Here is a 22615-nt window from a genome sequence, read left to right as displayed (position 1 = left end):
GAAACCACTTCTCCTCAATTCTGGGTCTCTAATTTGAAGGAGATTGACCCGATCCATAACCCAGAGTTGAGTCTTGATTAGCTAGAGCATACTGACCATCCAACCCTCTGGTTGTCAAGACTGGCTCAGGAATGACATATGACTCAATGCGAGCCAAAGGAAACATTTCTGTGGGGCTTAAGAGGAAAAGGAGTTGACTCCAGGGGCCTCCAAGCTGCTTTTTCATTATCCATACATGTCCTTATCTTCTGCCAAATGGTCCCCTCAGCGCTCTGAAGAAGCAGCATGGGTTACATTAATTTCTTGTGAGATGCATACAGTTTATACTTCACTGCCCCAAAGCCAGCAGTGCTTTACCTATGGCAGAATGCCACTGTATATTTAATTGAAGCATGAACCACTCATTGTTGGTGGTGTTAGCAAAGTATGGTTGATGATCACAACTTAGAGCAATTGTCAGGGCCTACCAAATATACATAACACTTGGTTTTGTAATTCTGATAATAATTCTACATCTGAAGGAAGCTTAAGTGGTTATGAAACTAATTCATGTATTTCCAAGAGGTACCACTCATTCTTCACATCTAAAGCTCCATTATTCCTGGGTTCATACCTGGGTTAATAATCACTGCACCATCAAACTGTCTGCAGAAGTCTGTGTTAATCTTGGAGACAGAGCAAATGATTAAATCAGCAAGGCTGTGATCCAAAAGATAGCTGATGTCCTATATTAAAAACTTCTCACTGCTAAAATAATCCACATTTGCAGAAATTCCTTCAAGAGACCATCTCAGTAGGAAAGGTCAGATTTCTTTACATTCATCTGATGTGGAAATCAAACACTTTGGCTAGCAAGAAAATGGCACTGTCAACTGCTCACAATATGTTGCCAGTTTTACCATATGCATCTCCATGGTTTGGACTAAATATCATCCTTCACTGTGCAGATTGGTTGATCCTATCTTTCTGATCAAGGCAATGGACAGGAGACTGTGTAAAAGGAAGAAGCATAGATTATTGGGTTGAGGAGGTGCTGGTGAACTAAACATGCCCAAGAAAGGTGAGAAATGACCCTCAACAGAAAGATAAGAAGCAAATGTTTCATCCAATCCACAATTATCTTAAAGGTTGGTCCTGTCTATAACATACCTATGATGCAATACCCAAACAACACACATCTCTCCTTTGGAGAAAGAACTTACATAAGAAAAAAGTCTGCCCCTTTGAACACTGTGGACCTCACCTCTTAGCTTATTTGTTTAGTTTCAGAGAAAGTTTTGTGAGGAAACCCAGAGTAGAGTTGCTCTACATGCACCACAGGACACTCCAGCTCTCAAACTTTTATATGTGGCAGAATTGCCTGGAGGGTTTGTTAAAATGTAATTATAGGGGCCACCCCTAGACTTTCTAATGTATTATATCTGGAGAGGAAGTTGTGGATTTGCCGTTCTGACAAGTTCCAACATCATGCTGATGCTACAGGTTGGAAACCACCCTTTGAGAACCACAGGTCTAATCCTTTCACTTTATTAATGATTTCTGAACAGTCTCTTTCCTTGCCCAAGGCTCTCACAGGCATGCTCAATAAATGATTGCCTGTGAATGAATGAAGAAGCCAAGGCCCAGAGAGACAAGAGGGCAGACCCAAGCTGGATATTTCTCTTTTACAAAGGGAATCACTAGAGAGGGCGGGAGCAGCCAGAGTGATCTATCATTGTAAAGGGGAAAAATACCAAATTACAGTTTACAACTAATTAGCATCTGTATGATTCTTTTAGAAAACCACTCCAAAGCTTCATTAGAAATTTTCTATATCCTTTTTCTCACTGCTATGGAAAAAGTACTTAATAAAATTACCTTTACAAATATATTAATTTATTCCACCATGAGGATATTATATTCAGTGATTTGGCAAAAGTAATCTGAACTATTAACAGACACACAAGTACTGAGACTAAGCAAATTTTCCAGTAGAGAGATATTTGGGACCAAAGATGAAAGAACAGGTGCAGCATCCAGAACAGGTGACAGTGTTTACAAAGAGAGCAGCACAGATGGACTCCAATGCGAAGCTAAAATGCATGCTGACGAAGAAAACTATCACAGGGGAGGGGAAAGCCCACCACCATCACTACCAAGACATTCTCAACCACTGACGGATGCTCAGGGTCAAGAGATGATCTCCACGTGTGTGTCTCCTAAAGCTGCACAAGCAAGAACCACACCTCCTCAGGGCCACTGATTGTCTCCACTGCAGTCAGGCAGTGACAGCCCATTCACTTCCATCCTGCCAATGAAATATGTATCCAGTGAGTACTGTCCCTTTAAAAACATCCTAAATCTATTCACAGACCAGAGTTGAAATCTTGCAGCCTACAGGTGAGCACCTCATACCTACCGGCGCTTTTGCTGTAGATGACGAAGCATTAATTATCCATGATTTACTTCTGTTTAGAAACACCCATGTTCTGGCATTGACAAGACCTCTTCTAGATGAGAAAATTTTCAAAAAACATTTATCATATGAACTTTTCTAAAGCAGTTTTTCTCAAAATAAGATCCGCCTGTCAACTGCATTTAGCATCGTGTGGGGGTAGTTTAAAATTAGATTCCTAATCAACCATCTTCTCTGAATCTAGTCTTTTAGGAGCCAGGAATTTATATTTCTAATCTTTCTAGTGATTCTCACATATATTGCAGTGCTAGAATCACTGCTTTAAGACAGAGATGTTCAATGGGTGTGCTGCAAGAATTTTTAAAACATGCAATACCTGACTATTTAGCCAGGGGCACTGACCTCTTTTCTGTTAGATTGTCAAAAAAAAAAAAAAAAAAAAAGACAACAGCCAATACAGCAATAACTGTCCAGTGTGAATGAATCAAAATATACCTATTTGTTGTCAGCTTGGCAAAACAAATTTTCTTGGTGTGCTACAGAACTTTAGTAATTAGCTTATGTGTGCCACGAGATGAAAAAGGTTGAAAATCGCTGCTCCAAGAGCCTGACTGCAGGGAAAGAAAATTTCCAAAAAGAAACAAAACATGCATTGAACTTATGAAGTCTCCTTGAAGATACTCAAGAAGTCGGCAAGCATTAATGACTCCTTTCTTCCAGCAGGGATTTAAATACAACCATAATAGCAACACTGTGTGGGTAATAAAGCTATGGGAGACATGTGTACCTTAAAGGCTATAAGACTGTCATTGTAATTTTTAAAAATGCACAATAAACTGTAGAATGAGCTGGTTCTGTAGAAAAATTGTGGAGAAAGGACCACACCTCTTCCCACCCTCAAAACACACACGTGCACACGCACCACACAACCCTTCTCTACAGAGATAGAACCAAAACTTCTTTCAGAGACCATGGTAAAACTGAGCATTACCCACTTCCTGATATGTGTTAGACTTGATCAAACTGGGGTGAGCATAGGCTCTAATACCTTGATGTCCCCAGTTACTAAAATGTTTCAAAGCCAAATTTGACTCCAAGGTCTGTTGGGATCTCAGACATTCCTCCTAGCCCAGAAACTTAAAAAGCCATTCACTACTTCTAGGACCTGAAGACACGGTCTGGGTGGGGTTAGTCTCTAGGGAGATGAACAGGGACACACAATGGCAATGCACTAACAGAAGGGCCTGGCTGTGGCTTGGCTTTCTCAATCCACTGGGGCAGCAACTGCAGAAAGTCCATCAACTTGGCTGGAATTCAAAACTAGAACTGGTAACAACACTTTACACCCTCAGCCGAGTATCGGCCAAGTCTGGGCTCCTCCTTAAAGGACCCAAGCAGGGAGGTCAGAGTCAAGGATGATGAAAGGTAGTGCTAGCATAAGATGTGAGTTTTCCTTCTCTTTGACATTATGTCATAATATGATTTTTCATCCCTGTCTTGAAATACTTCATTTCCCTTATTCACAGTGTGATATAAAGTCCTCAAAGAGAGAGGGGTTGGGCCAGGTAGCCCTACAAATCCCCAGCGTGTTTGAGCTGGTTGCTTACTGACCCCCACACACCACTCACTCTGCCTTTGGGTTGAAAATAAGATAAAACCTTACCTTTTATTAGGCATGAGACCAATACAAGCTAAATCAGCAAAAAAAAAAAAAAAAAAAAAAAAAGGTCTTTAAAAAGATATTAAGAGCTAAAAAGAATCTCTCATAGAAGTCTAACCCTGCTGAGCTTGTGAAGATAAATGAAAAATTCAGAGAAACTTGTATCACTGGGGAATCACACAAATTTTCAACAGATATTTATCGCTACAGAGACCACTTAAACATGTCAGTTACAAGAACAACAAAGACATAATTCTCTTTCTCAAATTCCTTTTCCTGTTTTGATCCTACATAGAAAATATAATAATCTCATTTGTAATAGAAGAGGAAATTCTTTGTTTTTGAGGAAAAAAGAATTTGAAAAGGACATATTCTGAATGCCATACAAATCTGTTTGCTCATTTTGGGAGTAAAAAAAAGACAATAAGTAGATACATATACATCTTTATAGAAATAAATATGTATATTTGCACATATGTGTAAGCCTGTATTTTTTCTCCTGACCCCTATTTGACCCACATAGCAGATATAAACCCCATTGCTTTATTTCACAGGACAATTATACTTGAAGCTGAAAGAGACCTCATCCAATTTGTACATTTTACAGATCAGCAAAATGAGGCCTAGAAGGTTCAAACTGAATTTCTGCAAGACCACATGGCTGCAAGGTCACACAAGAAAGGATGGAAACTGGTATTCCCTAACTCCTGGCCCACTACTGATTCCAAAGGACCATAAAGTCTCTACTGAGATCCCACATAGCTTGGTTAAAAAAAAAAAAAGCTTAAAAAGGCCCTGGCCAGGTGGGTCAGTTAGTTGGAGCAGTTCCATAGACCAAACATTTTAGGTTCAATTCCTAATCAGGGCACATACTTAGGTTGCGGGTTTGATCCCCAGGGCGGGGAGGGCAGGATGGCGTATAACCAATAAACATATCCTCAAGTGAGGAATTTTTAAAAAGCATGAAAAGTACTTTCACTACCCCATCTGTAACAGCCAAGCTATTGAAGACTCCCAAAGTGTGAGGCGTTAGGAGAAAAACCTCCCTGCTGCTGCTTTCAGGGACAGCACTGCCCTCAAGTCACTCAGTCCTGGCAAAGTTGACACTGTGGAAAACACACATCTGCAGAAGGTGAGTAAAACTCAGTGATTTCAGGCCTTGGGGTCATTTAGCATTTCTTAAAGCTCTTGGCACATTCCATTCAATTCTGCGCAACAGGAGTTTATTGAGCATTGACAGCAGAGGTGGCCAGTGCCCTGCCCATAGCCCCTTGGCGTTCATTGTTTTCTTGCAAAGCACCTGCCTGCCTGCGAGCTTTCTGAGGTGCAGGCGGATGCTGACTGCATGTGGGGCTGGCCACAGTGCCCGTAATCAATGCCCCTTTGAGTAAACCTCAAACAGTGGTGCAGCCACCATATGATAAATACTCCAGCTGCCTCACCCCTCCGTTGGGACAACTCTGAGACATAATCCAGGTGGCCTTCCACAGTCTCCAGCACGCACTGAGCCCCCAGGTCTCCACACGGGAACCTGCTCTTTCCTGCCTCCTGCATTTGCTCCATTTGTCTCCATTTCCCTGCTCTCCACAGGTAATTTCTGCGATTATCATCCAGATCAATTACTTGAACTCAAATACTTGTTTCAGGGAGGGTCTGTTTCTGGAGGAATCCAACATAAAATAAATGTATGCTCTGTACAAATCATTTTTTAATAATAATAGGTATCAAGTGCTATGAAGATGAAGAAGATATTGTCTTGGCCACCATGAATAATGCTGCAATGAACACAGGAGCACATAAATCTTTATGCCGAGACATAGAAACAACCGAAGTGTCCTTTGATAGATGACTGGATAAAGACGATGTGGTACATACATGCAATGGAATACCACTCAGCCATAAGAAAATATGAAATACTGCCATTCACGACAACATGGATGGATCTTTAGAGTATCATGCTAAGCAAAATAAATCAGACAGAAATTCAAAAGCTATATAATTTCATTAAAATGTGGGATACGAAACCGAAAGCAACAAACAAACCAACAAAAATCATACACAGACAACAGTATGGTTGTTAGTGGAGGGAAAGGTGGTAGAGAACAGGTAGAAAAGGGTAAAGAGGGCCAAATATATGATGATGGGAGAAGATTTGGCTTTGGATGGTGAACACATAATGCAATATACAGATGATGTGTTACAGAATTGTGCACTTGAAGCCTATGTGATTTTATTAAGCAATACATTTAATAAAATTAAAATTAAAAACAAAAAAGAAAACGATATTGTCCCAGTCTTCAGAAGGCTGAGGCCAGGGAACGATAAGACTTTTATATATCTAAACACCATAGATAAGACAAGAGAAGACAAAATACTTTGGAAGGACCTAAAAATGTATTCATTCATTCATGAAGTAGTCTCATAATGAAAAGTGGAATTTGACATTAAGAACCCAGCATGAAATTCTCTAAAGCAGGAAGGAGTCAAAGAGGCAAAGCAGTAACATTACACACTTCAAATAAACAACCAAGGTCCTGATTTCACTTGGAAATGTATGTCAAGGAATCTGTCACTGCTTATATAATACAACACAAGCTTGAATGATCAATCCAGATTGAAAAGTTTTCATACAGCCCAACGTTGTTTTTCAGTGACAAGAATGACACACAAAAAAAACCCTGAACTGGTTGGACATGTTTAGTTGGCTATTTTACATCTTGTGTCTGAAGAGTGAAAACTGGATGTCTTATCATTCAATTCTGTCAAAATATTCTACTTTCTGTGGAAAGAAAACAAATTAAACAGTGAAATTGTGTGATATTAGATTGAGAAATGAACAATTTCAGTTTTCCCTTGAGCTACAGGCCATGCCAAAGTTATCCAGACAGTTGCGGGTCACAGACATCGGCTACACAGAATCCTATAAATGACTCCCCTTTAGCCCAAGACAGGTTACTGAATGAATATGACAAAACAGAGCATGTTGAATAAATGCACATGATAAGAAACCTCTAGGGCATCCTTCAGTTGATAAAATGCTGGATTTTCCACGGTGTGTGATTCTAGTTGGTTGGTCTTGTGAGCTAATGATTAGAAAGCATCTGCCTGCAGTGTGCTGGGAACTTAAAAACTCTATCCGTAAAAACAGAAACAAAACCAAAAACAACAATAAAAAAGAAAACCTAGTAAAGCAGGTATTATTATTACCTTTTTATAAATGAGAAAACTGAACCTTGGAGATGCTTAGTAATTTGCTGAAGGTCATATAGCTATTTTGTCAGGCCCTCAAATCCAAAGTTTCCCTATAATACCACACTGTCTTCTTTCAGGGCTGAAAAGGAAGAACACCAGTGTGTCAGCTTCAAAGGGTCTTGTCTCAGGAGATGCCACAGATGAATCTGAACAATTATCAGTGGAGAGAAATTTATATTTTAGTAACATAGAGTTGAAATTCTTACTTGGTCAAATAACATATAGTTCCAGGAAAACAAGACTTTAAAAGGCTTTTGTGTGTGTATGTGTGTGTGCGCTACGCATTCTTTTGTCTACTATCAAAAGAAAATGAATTCCCTAGTTATCTAAATTCCATGTAGCATACCCAAAAGTAATATTTATCTCCAGAGATGCTGAAGATTTTCTCAACGAAATGTTTTGGGATTTTATATCAACTCACTATAATATTTTGGAAAGGATGTTAAATACATTAGATTTTATCGAAGACTCACACAGAAATGATAGCAGACAATGTAAAAAATAAAGTTACCTAAATTAATTCAACTTTAATCAGGCAGATTTAATAAAATTTCCTTCATCAAATTAAAAAAAATTTATTTTAGCTCTTTATTCTTCAAATTTTATCCCCTAATTCAGCTGGAATAAAGTTGTTCTACTCCATATATATCCTCTGTCTTATTTTGGGTTTCTCCCAAAATGGACCTTGAGCCAGTGATTTGAGTGCCCATAGTTTATTTGACAGGTGATCTAGGAAGGATGTGAGGGAGAAGGGAAGGGAGGAAAGCCAATAAAGGTGCAATAATGACAAAGTTATCACTACAGGCAGCTGGCATTCTACCTTCCTGGGGACCTCTCAGAAACAATTTCTAATTCCCTTCTGAATGGTCCCACTGAGGAGTGAGGAAGCTGGATGATTTCTGCACCATCACCTCTTCTTCACTGGTCGAGGGTAACTGGGGATAACTCTCCAGCCATCATGGTCTTCTCAATGTGTTAGGTCTGGTACATTTCTCTAGAGACAGAGAAACCTGTATGCTTGTTCAGGGCTGTTTGCAAGTGCATTTGGGATAAATCAAGGGAAATGGACAGGGCACTGCCAGCATCTGCTAAACTGGGTCTATTGGTTCACCTTTCCACAATGAGCGGCTTTATTGATTGACTTAGTTTTCAAACATAAGGAGGACCTGAAAAACTTAGGAAAATGCATATGTTTAGCTCTCCCCCGTTCTAATTAAGATCATTGGTTGGATTCAAGAATTAAACTTTTAACAAACACCCCATTCGTTCCAAAGCAGGTGGTCTCCAGGCTACAGTGTGAAATTTCTGTGCTAGTGCAACCAAAGACCGTGAACTCATTCCCATACGGGTTCAACATTGTCTCAGGGAAAAACTTCTAACTGGGCCATAAATGGACCTTACTTTTCTATGTGCCATTTTTTCAAATGTAAACTGTGGCTCATAAAGAGAACATAATGCAAGTGTGTGGGCAGGTTAGCACTTTGCGGGTCTAATTCTGGGAAAATCACTTTAAATATATGTATACCCAGCTGATCATGAGTCAGGAGGAAAACGATCAGATTTCCTTATGCTAGAGTGACCATACTTTTCCAACATATGGTGTGAGAATTCAATGTACACTTAAGGGGAAAACTGGAGAGAAGAGTTGACGCTGGGACAGAAAATGAAGTCATGGTATCTCTCTCTATATATATATACTGTTCAGGAATCTTAGGGGAAAAATATATTCCAGTCTCTGCTCCAGGAAGCCAGCATATAAACCAGTGTGGCTTTGTGAAGCATCAAAGCTAGCCCAACTTTTGAGATTGTCTTTTCCAAAGTTTTCAGAGCTATGAGAAAGGATGAAATGGTAGTTCTAAAGGCAATTTGCTATGCTCACTACTTTGTTGATAATGTAGAGTTCCTTTCACATTCTCTTGTCTGTCTGTTATGTATTAGGGAAAGTGGGCAACGGGGGCCCTTAGAGCAGTACGCTTGGTCCTCTCTATGGAGGACGATATTCTTCAGTCTGGGGAGAGATGGTATCTGTAATAAATAGTGAAAATCTGAGCTCATATTTTTCCCCTTTAGCTCCAGGTTCTCATCACCACTTCTCTTTGCCTTCTCTTATCAGCAGTAAGGTACAGACTTCAAGTATCCAGGAGTGTTCTGGTTTCCCAGAGCCCTGAGGATAAATTGCTTAATATGGCCTGCAAGGCACTTCATGATCTGGCCTCTGCCTGCCTCACCAGTCTCTGCTGTCGCTATTCCATGTCTTATCCTCTAAGCTCCGGCCTTGTTCAAACTCTCACAGCAATTCAAGTTCCTAGGTCTTGGCACATGCCAAGCTGTCACCTCCTCCTGGAGCACTCCTCCCAGAAGCCTCTGCTTCACCTGAGTAGCATCTCATTAGTCCGCAGGTATTGTCTGAATGCAACTTCCTTTGGAAGGCTTCCCTGAGCCTTTGGAAAGGTGAGTCAGAGCTGTTATAGGATCCTTGTGGGGTTTGGGCTTTCCTACTCTTGAAGACTCTTCTTCATATCATGTTAAATATATGAAGATATACTATATTGTATGTTACATAATTGGTCTTGTTGCAAATGTTTTGAAGTAATTTTCATTATCCTGCTCTTGAAGTTATTTGGCTATGAATAACTAATTTAATTTGCTATTGATTACTGCAGGGTTAGGAGTTATAGGTTTGGTTGCCAACAGAGTTAATATCCAGCTGTGTGACCTTAGATGAGACACTGAGCCTCTCTGATTCTCAGTTATCTGAAAGAAGAGGGATTTGCTTAAGTGATCTAAGGACCCGTTTAGCACTAAGAATCTATGCTTTTGTCATTACCTGTGGGGAGAGATGTTTTTGGTGATGATATGGGAGTGGGAATAGGGCACAGATTCTTTACTCCACTGACATAACATGCACCAATGGGACTGAGAACCACAGGTGGGTACTAAGGCCAGGGATGCCAGCTAAGTAGAGAAAGGTAGTTCCACAAATATGTATAGAAAAGACTATTTTAAAACTGAAAATAAGGTCATTCTTTTATATAATGAACAATATTTTTTAGAATTCCCACCCAAGGATACATTTATTAATTTTAAAGAGAGAGGAAGGGAGAAAGAGAGGATGAGAAACATCGATGTGAGAGAGAAACATAGATTGGTTGCCTCCAGTACACACCCCAACTGGGGATCAAACCTACAACCTAGGTATGAGCCTTGACTGGGAATCAAACCTGCAAATTTTTTGGTGTACAGGGACAAGGCCACAAGGCCAGGGCCATAATGAACAATTTAATACATCAACCTATAACCAGAGAAAAGAAATTCATGGAACTTAAATATATTTTACCAAATATATTTTCCTAAACAAGACTGACAATTACAGCATGATTATAATTATTTATAGTAATGCCCCTTAAGCCTTGGTGTTGGTGATGACTACATAGTATGTGTCGTAAAAATAATCAGTTAGAAAGAGCAAGCTTCACTATTGTTTTAATTAATTCTATTCTGAGAATAAAGTGAGACTTTGGAATTTTTTGTGAATATAATGAGTTTTCAAGTTACACAAGAAATAAGCAGTGTTTCTACCTTTGTATAAAGAATTCTGTATTTCATATTAGACATCAATAACTTAAAGTAATCCTATAAAGAATTTCTTTTTTCTGATGGAAAAATTGCTCAAGTTCCATGCAAACAATATACATTGAACCCCAACAGCCAGAAATAAATACTGACTTTTGGGTATACCTTTTCTTTCTAGGCATATGGTCGCATAAACACATATGCATATTTCCAAAAAGGCATCACATCTGATACCTGTGCTTAAGAATTTGAATGAAAAGTTATCTGGCTTGGAGGCTGCAATATCTACGGCCATGATCCTAACATACCTGACATGTCTGGAAGTTAGTGAGTTTGATGGTCCACAGAAACATTTTCCATGGCTTAATCTGCATATAGAAAGTGGAAGGAAAAAGATGAGGGTAGGAGAGACAAAGTGTGTGTACCTTAGGGATTGGTCCTTCCACATGGATTCATGTCCAAGTTCTATGAACAAAAGGGTTGCTGACAAAAACATAAGACACAGCAGCACCCTACAGGACTTGCAGTGTCAGAAATGAGTGTGTGTTGTCATAAGCCACTGATATTTAGGTTGTGTCTGTTATGTGGCAAAACCTATCCCATACTGAGTGTCGAGAGTCCATTTTCGCTGGGATTATTTTAAAATTCCAGTTTACCAGATATAACCTTGGTCAATAAATGCATTTGGTCCAATCCCCTATATATCTATAGCTTTAGTAGCATGTAAGAACAACCCATGTTCAAATACCTTTACATTAAAAAAAGAAATTTAATCACTCAGCAGTTTAAATTTACTAAGGCACAAAATGAGCTAACATGTACTAGAGAACTATTCAAATCTTAGGAGAGTATGTGTGCCAAATTCAGCTTACAGTGTAAATCTGGACAGGAAGAGAGGAAAGAGGAATCCTATAAGAAAGAGTACATGGGAGCTTCATCTATATCAGTTATGTTTTATTATTATTTATTTTAAAGCTGAACCAAATAATGTCAAAATTTTAAGATTTTATATAGCTAGGTTGTACTTGAGTGATTATATTATTTTCTGTCACATAGCATATACTTGAAATCATTTAAAAGATGTTTTTAAAAGAATATTATTTAATAACAATTACTGAAGTCAAAGGGGGTTTCCAATTATTATTAGCTAACTTAAACCTCCATCAAACAAAATGCTCTATTTCCCAAAAGTTCCAGATAGTTGAGATTCACCTAGATTATATTTATGAATGACCCATGGACATGGGCAACAGTATGGGGATTCACTGTGGGAGCGGCGGGTGGAATGTGTGGAAGATGGTAAAGTGGGAAAAATTGGGACAACCGTGATAGAATAACAATAAAGAAACTAAGCCTCAAATAGTGGCAGGTTGTAGAAAGGGAAAGTCATATTTTAATGTATCTTTATGTTAAGTTTTGACCTCTGAACATATCAAAAAGGACTCTCGTACTCTGTGTTAGTTCTCCACTGGAGAAAGTACACTTCTTCAATGTGTCTGCGAGATGGACCATTAGGCTACACAGGTGCAATGGAAGGAACATAAGATTTGAATTTATGTTACATTAAAATTATAACTTTATCAGCTACTGGTTTTATGGCCTTGAGTAAGTACAACTTCTCTGTACCTCAGTTTCTTCATCTGAAATTTAAAAGTGAAGACAATTTCTATTGCACAGGGTCAGTATTATCTAGTGATGTTTTTCAGTACTCCAAGTATATAACAGAATACCACACAAATGTCAAACACAGTATATTTAATGGTACAATACCATTATTTGGGGATTTTCTTCTCAAGATGTGTGTCAAGAGTTATATATTTCATTATAATGTTGACAGGAGTGAAGGTTTTCTCCTTCTGATCTCATCCCTGCCTATTCAAAATCCTTCCCAGACAATTTATAGTCATGAGCATTACCAGTTTTGGAAAACAGGAAGAGAGTGTGGTAGGAGAAATATTTTAAAAAGGGACTAGAAGGTCTCCAGGCCCAACTTCCAGTCTTTCCCTTGGAGTCCAACCACCTGATTTCCTTCATAGCTATATTTCTTCCTTTCCTGATCCTTTATTCTCCAGGGCCAGATCCATTTTTCTTAGTCCTAACTTATCTTCCCCCCCATTACAATTTATTTTAGCTGGGATCTTGATCCCAAAACATTCAACTTGGAGAGGCTCAGTGCTAAAGAACAGAGGAGCCCTCATTCAGCTAGAATAGCATCCGAGGTTAAGGATGAAGGGTAATGGCAACCATATCTCACTTAAAAATCAACACTGGTATTTTGATACCATGAAAAATAGATACCAAAAAAGTGGTATTGTCCTTTTGCTCCAGTATTACAAACACTAGTCAAAATGGTGATTAAATAATTCAAAACTGGGAAAGTACAATTTGCATCTGTCACTGAAATTTAGAAGACCCACAGATTTTTCATTGCTGTGTTTGAAATCTTATCCAATAACACCTCAATATGTGTTCTGAAAATATTGTTCCCCTAAACCTAGCAAGTATTGTATATCTGGGGATTAAATTGCCGACATCCCTCTCTCTAAGTGTCAGGATTTCGTGTGTGTGTGTGTTTGGTTTATTTCATGTGTTGTTCTTGTTCTTATCTGTTCTCTCTTGGGTAAGAACTGTTATTTTAAATTATTTTTTGTTAATATTTATTAGACACATTACTTGGCAAGGACTTTCAGGTTCATTACCTCATTTATTCCCACAAGGAGGTTGTTTTTATTTCCATTTCACAAATGAAGTAACTGAGGTCCAAAGAAGTTACTGTGTAGCCACAATAGATGGCAGTACTTTTGACATCAGGTTATTTTCTCATTCTACTCAATTATACATGAGGATAATATTTTGATACATTCACACAGACAAAAACTAGCTGAGTTTTTAAAAAATATTAAAGGATAAAAAGTTCTCAATGTGACTTAAATATAAAAATCTAATACAGTAACACTCTATGTCTCAGGAGCAAGGCATTCAGAGCTGCTAAATCTAAGCACCTGTAAGTAAAGATCAGAAAGACTCATTCTTTTTTATAACCCGAGGCAAACAAAATGAGAGAAGCATTGAGGTGGTACTCAGTTTCCAAAACTGATGATGTGGAATTCTTTAACTTCTGTCCCCAGAGAAAAACACTCAGAACCATCAGATTCTTGCAGAACTTCATGAGATTATCTATCTTCAGGCTGAGATTTATAACAATCACCAGGTAGGTTCGAGTTGAGAAAAATGAGTTGTCAAAACCAGGCAATAAAAATTGCAGGTACAAGCAAACATCAAAATGATAAAACTGTCACATCTGTACGCATCAAGAAACAATTGCATTCATTATGTCCCAACTCCTGGTACTAAGTATTGTCTTCCAAGGACCCTAAGCTCCATTTAGAGCTTTGCTATTAGCACAGACATATTTGGAAGAGACTTGACTGAGTTATTCATGAGTTTACAGAAAATGCAGTGGAATTGTTGAGAGGAATCTATTGATATCTGGGAAGATGTGCCAAAGGGATATCTCAGTCCGAAGCATTTTGAAAAACTAGATCTGCCACTGATTGTGGAGGCTGAAGAGACTTGAAACAGCTCAGATCTTATTTTTAGGGAGAAAATGATACTTCAACCATTCAAATGAATGTTTCTCCCCCCAGGCAAATCCTCCTTCTGTATGTCCTCAAGTAGGAGAGAGGTTACTGAAATGACAAGAGAGAAAAGGAGAAAGGAGGAAATCAGGGAGTGGGGAGCAGAAATACATTGTGAAGTAAAGGTGGAGAGGGTGGTAGGGAAGGTGGAGGAGGGAAAGGAAGAGAAAGAAGTACCACGGATGAGAAAGTATCATAGAGAGAGCATTTGATTATTTAGATCACTATCTTTAATTTTTAGCTATTTTGTTGTAAGTCCCTTTATCCTTGCTAAAAGTCAATATTATTGAGTTCAAGGAACAGAAATAAGAAAGGAGATGTCCTCATGTTCATTTAAAAGCTGTTAATTGTCCACTTCTTCTCCTACTCCTTCTGACATCTCTAGCTTGTGTCTACTTAAGCATTTGCGATTTTTCACTTGCTCTCGTAGAAACCTATCAATGAAGAGCTGAAGCTGTTGGTCAGAAGTATTGCTGTGGACCTTCTTGGGATTTTAGTGATTCTGGATTTCATATTCTGGGCCTTACAGTCATTATTCTCTTGTCAATGGCTTTCTGTTTTAAGAGGCGCTGGCTGGCATGACAAGGTACATTTAATGATTAGCTGACACCAGGAGATGTACAAAAGAGATGTTTTCCTGAATGCTATCTAACATTCTAGGGCTTTGTTTCTGGAATCACCTGCATTGCCCATTACATATCATACTTCTAACCCTCTGCTGTTCATCTCCTCCCTTTCCGTCCATTATCTTCTGTAGGTACTCTCTGAAATCTACAAATTTTGCTCTCTTTAGTGACATCTTAACTTCTCATTTTGGTTTGTAACATTCAAGGATTACCCCAGGCAGTACTCTCCTGACTTCTCATCACCATGAGATCTTTTCCGCTGCATGCTGCTTTGTCAGACAGCTTCTCTCTAGCACTGTTTCAGACTTTTGGGCAGGTCCCAAGCACGCTCTACTTTGTCAGCAACTTTGAATTGAGAAGGCTAGTTGACATCTATTCTCCTCACCAAGTGCCACAAATAAACATCCCTCAGTTAAAATTCTGTGCTCATATAGTTAAAATCACCAAGAAAATGCATGTCAGTGCTCCACTGTGGGCGCTGTGGATCTGCCATTCCCACTCTCCACCCCCCGCACACTTTGTAGGCATGGCCCAATAATCCTGGCTCTATAAAAACTTGGTGAGATCTAAGTTACAGAATCCTATTTGGTATGTGAAGTTTTCAAGAGGGGCAAAACTCAAAATGCATTGGGGGGGGGATAGGTAGTAAATAAATGTATATTGAACAAATGAATGCATTCATGGAACAAAAATGGCATGAAAATATTCTGCTGCAACATCTACAAACAATGGTTAGTGTTCTTTGATTCTATTATTTTTATTTAATTCACAGGTGATCCAAATAAAAAAAAGATTACAGAAATAAGAGGAGTAACTGAACAAACCGATGTTACAGTGGACCTAGGTGGGAATAGACAAAGAGGTACATGTCCATCTTAGTAATAGAATTTGGTCTTTAATGTTCATGGAAAAGGGTCATGAGGATTTGAGTTACAACTGAGACTCCTGTACAAAAGCCAGAATCCTAAAAGCTTGCTTTTCATTTCAGAGAAAATGTGTTTTGTATACATCCACCTCCTGGCATAGGAAGACTACAAGAAAAGTGAACTTTGACTAATTATACTTTAGGAATGTCCAAGTTTAGGTTCTGGATATAGAAGCCTGAGCCCAAGAGAAATGTGCATGCAAAATTCCTTCAAAGATGTACTCTTAAAATCTAGGCCCACATGAAATCTATAGAAGCAGCAAGTTCTACTAAAAATGAGCTTTAAAAAATTATAAAAATAAGCGAGGTAATAATCTACCATGAGCTAGAGAGAGCAGACATAACTTTCAGGAGGATTAGAATATCAATAATTTCAGATAACAGAATAATTGAAAGAATATAAAAGAAAAACCATAAGCATAAAAACAGGCAGATTTTTAAAAATGTACATAGAACTTTGAGAAATTTAACAAAATCAAGATGGGTTAAGAGATACTGAATATAGAAAGAATGAGAAGATACAACATATCAAATAGATGCTGCAGAAAAATACAATAAAAAGAATGAAGGAGAGAGAATGTTTGAAGAATAGACCCCTGAGAGTTTTACAGAATTGGTTCAAACATGACTTTTCATATTCAAGATGAAAAACAAGCCCTACCAAGTATAAACTCAGATATAGACATATTATACTGTTACTACAGGATGAGAGAGTAAGAGAGAGAGAGAGAGAATATAAAGGAAACTGGTAACAAAAAGTATCTTACAGTAATTAAAGAGAAGAGTTTCACAGCAGCAATAAAGTCTGGAGGAGTAGAGAGGGGAAAGGGATAGATAACACTGTGAAAATTCTGAGGGTGGAAAATAAATTTTTCAATCTAGAATTAAGTGCCAAGCTATTAATATAAAGATAACCTCAGATAAATATTAAGAATGTTTGTAATTCACTAGACCCTTGCTGAAAAAACTACTAAAGGATAAATTTTACAAGGAAATTAAACTCTGAAGGAAGAAAAGGAAGAAAAGGAACAATGGTGAGTAAGGAAACTGAGAAATATGCAGATAAATTTTAAAAAGCACTGACTGAAGAAAAATTAAGTGAAAAATTTAAGTAATATATAAAATTCAAGAATGACACCCAGCATCTCAAAGTAACCTAAGGACCTCATCAATTGTTTGAGAAGCATAGAACTAATGATTAAGTATATAAACTTTAAAAATTGAGGTTAAAATTTAATAGTGAGCTTTAAAAGAATAGACATATAATCTAAAATTTACAACATAAAGGGGAATTAAAACAAATTAAATAATCTAATCTAGCAGGAAGAGAACAAAAAAATAAGTGAAAGTCCATACTTATTAAAGTCATCAACAAGGAAAGGATGTCCTCTACCATTGCTTCTATCCAGTATTATACTGGAGGTCTTAACCAAACAATAAGACAAGAAAAACAAATTAAAGTCATAACAATCAGAAAAAATGAAACAAATCTGCTACTTCCTGCAAGTGATGTAACTGTCTGAAGAGAAAATCTAAGAAAATTACAGACATAGAGTTTAACAAAGTTTCTTCAATAAAACTGATAAAAAATATCAACATTGTTCCTATAATACAGCAACAAACAGATAATATAATTATCCCCCAGTAATTCCACTGCTAGGTGTCAATCCAAGGGAAGCTCTTGCACACATGCACATGCAGACACAAATAAGAGTATTTTCTGCAAAAAAACTTGTAAAAGTGAAAAAAATAGGAAAAGAAAAACAAAAAGAATCAACCACACTGTCCCTCAGTAGGTATAGTCACTCAGTAGGGAAAATGTAACAATTAAAATGAATAACTAACAAACTGGATAAATCTTAGAAACATAATTTTGAATGAAAAGGAAAGTTGCAAAAAAAAAATAATTCAGTATGGTATCACTTATGTCAAATCTCCCTAAAATATTATTTATAAATATATACACATGTAGAAAATGTATGTGAGAATCATGCAGAGGAATAAAGCCTCTAACTTCACATATATAGTTACTTTTGGGTCCAGGAGAGTAGGACTTCAGCCATAGTTGTAATATTTTATTTCCTCAAAAAAAATTTTGATGAATATAAGGCAAAATTTTAAGATTTGGTCTTGATAGTGGGAGCAGGGATGCCTGTTGTATTATTTTCTCTGTTAAATTCTTTCATAATTAAAAAATAACAGTGAAAAAATATTCATTGATCGAATTGACATTTTTAATGAAGTTATTTTTGACCAGTTTTTCTGATATGTCAGTTATATCAAAACACCTCGGATAATGTAGATAAACAATAAGTGATAAATGAAATACATGAGAATCACATGAGCCATTTGGATATTCACCTCCTCCTCTCTCAATTTCTGCTTAAGTCTACTTTCTTTTTTCTTTCTCCTGCTTGTTTCTGAGAGAAGTGACTGATGTATCTTAAATTTCCATGCAAAATAAGAATGACAATACAGCAAGAAAAAAAATTAACTATCTTTCCTCTCCTAGATTTTTAGACTTATATTTATGTTTGTGTCAGGTAAAGGTGCAGAAAGACCGATTTATGTCTCGTGTTGCCTGCTCTACCAATGAAGCTCATTATTCACACATTAGCGGGCTAAAAATCATCAGAGATATAGCTGCAAGCAATAAATTAAACCTCTTACTTTGAGGTTTGGTTTCTGTTTTATTTTAAAGAAGATGTTAAATAAAATTGCTTTGGGGAGGATAAAGATGAGGACAGATGACTTACACCCCAATTACCTTCAGCTTGCTTTAAAAATTTTTTCTTATGACAAGAGAAAGGTTTAACATTGCAAACTAATGCTATAGCCATCTACCCTTCCCTGCATGAGCAGCAGGAGAAAGGACTCCTTTTCCTTCATTACAATTTCAATATGAACAATAGTAACTATTATAGAACCCACAATATACATGATGTATAGTTATTATCTGAATGGAGTTACCCTTGGTCATGTACAGCAAGTTAAAGGCAAAGTATTAACAATATGTGTTTATGGTGAGAGATGACTTCTTTCCTTACCATTTCAGAGACTTAGCTTAGCTTGAGTCTATGTTTATCTTGACTTATATTAATACCTCTGTCCCACCCTGATTTCCTATTTCTACATGATTCTGAAATACAAACAGTTTCACAAATATCACCAGGAAGTAAATCATCTAGTAGTATTTGTTCATCTAAACTACTAATGGGTGCCTATAAGGTGAAACTCAAGGATCAGCCAAACACATATTGTTGGCCAAAAATCAGAATGCTCAAAATTATCCAGCTGACTATACAAACAGCTAAAGTTATTTCAAGAGGAAGGAGATAAAAATACTTGTATTTATTCATAGGATGTGTTTAAACAACATGTGTACTGAAAGTATATTTCTGCTAATACAAGTAGGGGTTTAACCCAAATGTCTGTTTCACATGGGTATTAAATAAATCAACATCCATGTTCCCATCACACTCAGCTAAAAAGATCCCACAACACAAGAACCTGCTACAACTGACCCTTGGGATGTGGAAACTACCCAGAAAATTATCCAGAATGGAAACTGAGACATTTGCTTTTCTGCTCTTTATATTGTCATATTTGAAATATGATCTTCAGGATTAAAAAACAAACAAACACAACCCATTAGATGTCCTAACTGTTAAGGTGAGAGAAATATCATTGTCTCTGGAATATGAACATTTTATCTTGAGATAACCTGCAATAGCTTTTTATTCGCTTTACAGAAGGAAATTGCACATTATCCAAGCTCCCACTAAAGAAACATGCCCACTGGAGATAGTCACTCTAAGACTTTGTTTTCTTTATTTGGGCTCCAAGGCACAAGGCCATCCACTAACATCAACTGTAAACTGTCTGGTTTACTGAATTCCTGAAACATGACACTGGTTTTTTAAAGACAACTTAATTTAAATGCTGCGCTAATAATTATATTTCTGATATCAAAATATAATTATTCATCATAAGATTAAATAATTTTAATCCAAGTTCTCAGCATAAAAAGTGCCACTATTCTTCCAATTTATCCATAAAGGTAAAAAAAATACACACATACCTCAACAAATATAAAACACGGGATGATGGAATAACTTCGCTGAGTGTTGTTTCCTACAGCCATTTCTCACACCATGTAGCAAGGCTGCACCGTCTAAAACCGTCCAGGCTGAAACAGAAATACGTAGCATGGTGTAAGACTATATGTTTAGTATTTACATCAAAACATCAACTACCCTGTAGATAAGCAGGCTATACACAAACAATGCAAAACAGTTAACCACAACAAAGTCAAATAATCATTCCAGGGAAAAGAAAATAATATATGCCAGCCATGAACAGTCTTAGAGACAACATGAGCAGATAGGGAGCTCCTGTGCACACAGCCATAATCAGCAGAATTCTAATGGCTTGTACTTCATGGTGCCTTAACCCAGCAGACTGCCCTCATGCCATGAAATGGTTTCTGCTGCGAAACATTTGATAGTGTCCATTCTGCATGTATCTCCTCTTTCCGAGCCCATCCTCCTGGTTTCCAACTTAAGGACTTATTAGTTTCTGTCCTTGCTGACATTTGTACTAAGGCACTAATCTCTGACTTCCTCTGTGACCGCTCTTTGCCCTGGCTCCCTTCACTACATGGCTATTAACTATTTTGGATTGATACATCACTGATCCCCCTCACTGGTTCCTTCAGACCTGTGTTTGTGTGTGTGCATGTGTGTACACATGTGTGTGTGTGTTCCAAACACAAAACACTGACAATATAATACAGTCTCTTAACTTACAAGAATGGAGTGTCTGGGCAATAGCAGATTATTTTAGAAACCTCTGTCTTATTTTGAACTGAAAACATTCTATTAGGAGTTGAGTTCATTTTGGTTCTTTAAAAAACAAAACAACAAAGTAGGATTTTAGACTTTCATGAAACTCCCAAGGCCAGGTAGAAGGAATTTTCCATTACCCCTCTGATTCTCTATACAAAGGAACACTTACTTAACATGTTTCATGTGTCGTTTGTCTTGTATCCCTGCCATCCTGCCCAACAGTCCTTGTGGACCATGGTATGAAGAGTGCCTGAGAATGGCCAATGTGTGACTTAGAGTCTGCACCAATTACAGGACTACACAGAACGCTGTTGAGTGTTTAGCTGCATCTACCCATGAGATGCCAATAGTAGCAACCCCCCTTGCCCCAAGTTGTGGCAACTAAAATTGTCCCCAGACACTGCCAGCTATCCCCTTCAAGAGGAGAGAACAACAGGGGTGAATATGGCCCCTGGTAGAGAACCAGATTTAGGGGGACAGAGAGCCAAGCCCCAGAACATGAGACATTTTGAGCTGGTGATGAACTTGCTCCACGTGGGATAAAGGTCACAGTTTAGCCAAACGGGACAAACGTTTTCTTGCTCGGTGCCTAATAGAGGAAAATCTGAACACGATAGAAGTGCCTTACTGACATTTGGGGAAGTGAAGGGCATCACAAGCTCAGAGGCCATGTTTGGGTCATATGAAAGGTCCTATAAGTGCTGGTTAACTACCACTCTGAACTCGAAAGGAAAGCAGAGTTGTTTTATCCATTAGGTACTACAAAGGCCCAATTCCTAGGTCCTGTGAACTACTTAAGAGCCCATGAAAATATATGAAGTGAACAGAAAGGCACCCAAACTATGCAAAACCAAATGAATAAATATGTAAGTCTATACCCCCAAAATGTAAAATTCTCACAACTTCATTCATTACTAGATTTGGTGTTCATAACAACTTAATTAACTTGAAAATGATTTGTAGGTAAAATTTTCTTAATTCTAAAAATTCCTTTCCAGGGAAACAAAAATGACTGTACATTAAATAATGACACAGAAGAAGAAAAAAACTTAAGAGAAAAGTTGTAAATTTTCATTTTTCTACAACATAAAAATTTACTATCAGATCACTCTTTATGTGTTTATTATCCTATGAAGCAGAGCCTCAAAACGCCAGCTCAGAAACAATCTTGAACAATCTTAAAATAGCCCTGGAGGGATTTTGCTTCCAGCCCAGATGAAATGACTGTGACTGTATTTCACGCCTGACGCAACTAAAATATACAAATGAGACAATGGCATTCTAGGCATTAAACATGAAGCAATGAAGGGCAGTGATCCCTGAAAGTTGGGAACTAAAAGAAGTGAGCCTATGATTGCCCTAGTTCTCTCCAGGTCACACATACAGAGGGGGAACCCAGAAAAGTGGCTAATGGTCTCCCAAATTGAGTAGATAGAGCTGGGAACGTGGGGAGTTCAAAGCAACTGGCACTCACAGGTCTGAGCACCAGAGAGCAGGGCTGCTGTGCAGAGGTCCCCGTGAGCCTTCAGCACAGTACGGACAAGCGTGGGAAGAAACTACCTAAGGGCCAGAGAGACATCATCCAAAAAGATCAGAGCAAATATCATCAGGGCTCACAGATGGGTAGGAATATTACTTCCTGTTCCCATCAACTCAAATTAAAGATCCCAGCTCACCAGACAGAAGGTAGAGGACTTCG

General features: G+C 37.9%; 1 protein-coding gene across 2 annotated transcripts in view; it reads right to left on the bottom strand.

The window, feature by feature from the left end:
* PLPPR1 (phospholipid phosphatase related 1) overlaps window positions 1-22615 on the bottom strand; it is a 237618-nt gene that overhangs the window by 81206 nt on the left and 133797 nt on the right. For both annotated transcript variants that reach the window (XM_090275931.1, XM_090275932.1), the window contains exon 2: window positions 20151-20258. In XM_090275931.1, the coding sequence (XP_090132057.1) occupies window positions 20151-20213 (63 nt within the window). In that variant the 5' untranslated portion in view covers window positions 20214-20258. The remainder of the gene's footprint in view (window positions 1-20150; window positions 20259-22615) is intronic.

The sequence above is a fragment of the Furipterus horrens genome, unplaced genomic scaffold (assembly GCF_987537825.1).
Source record: "Furipterus horrens unplaced genomic scaffold, mFurHor1.1.pri manual_scaffold_4, whole genome shotgun sequence".
NCBI lineage: Eukaryota > Metazoa > Chordata > Mammalia > Chiroptera > Furipteridae > Furipterus > Furipterus horrens.
The sequence above is the reverse complement of the archived record's forward strand: the minus strand, read 5'-3'. Positions and strand labels throughout refer to the sequence as shown.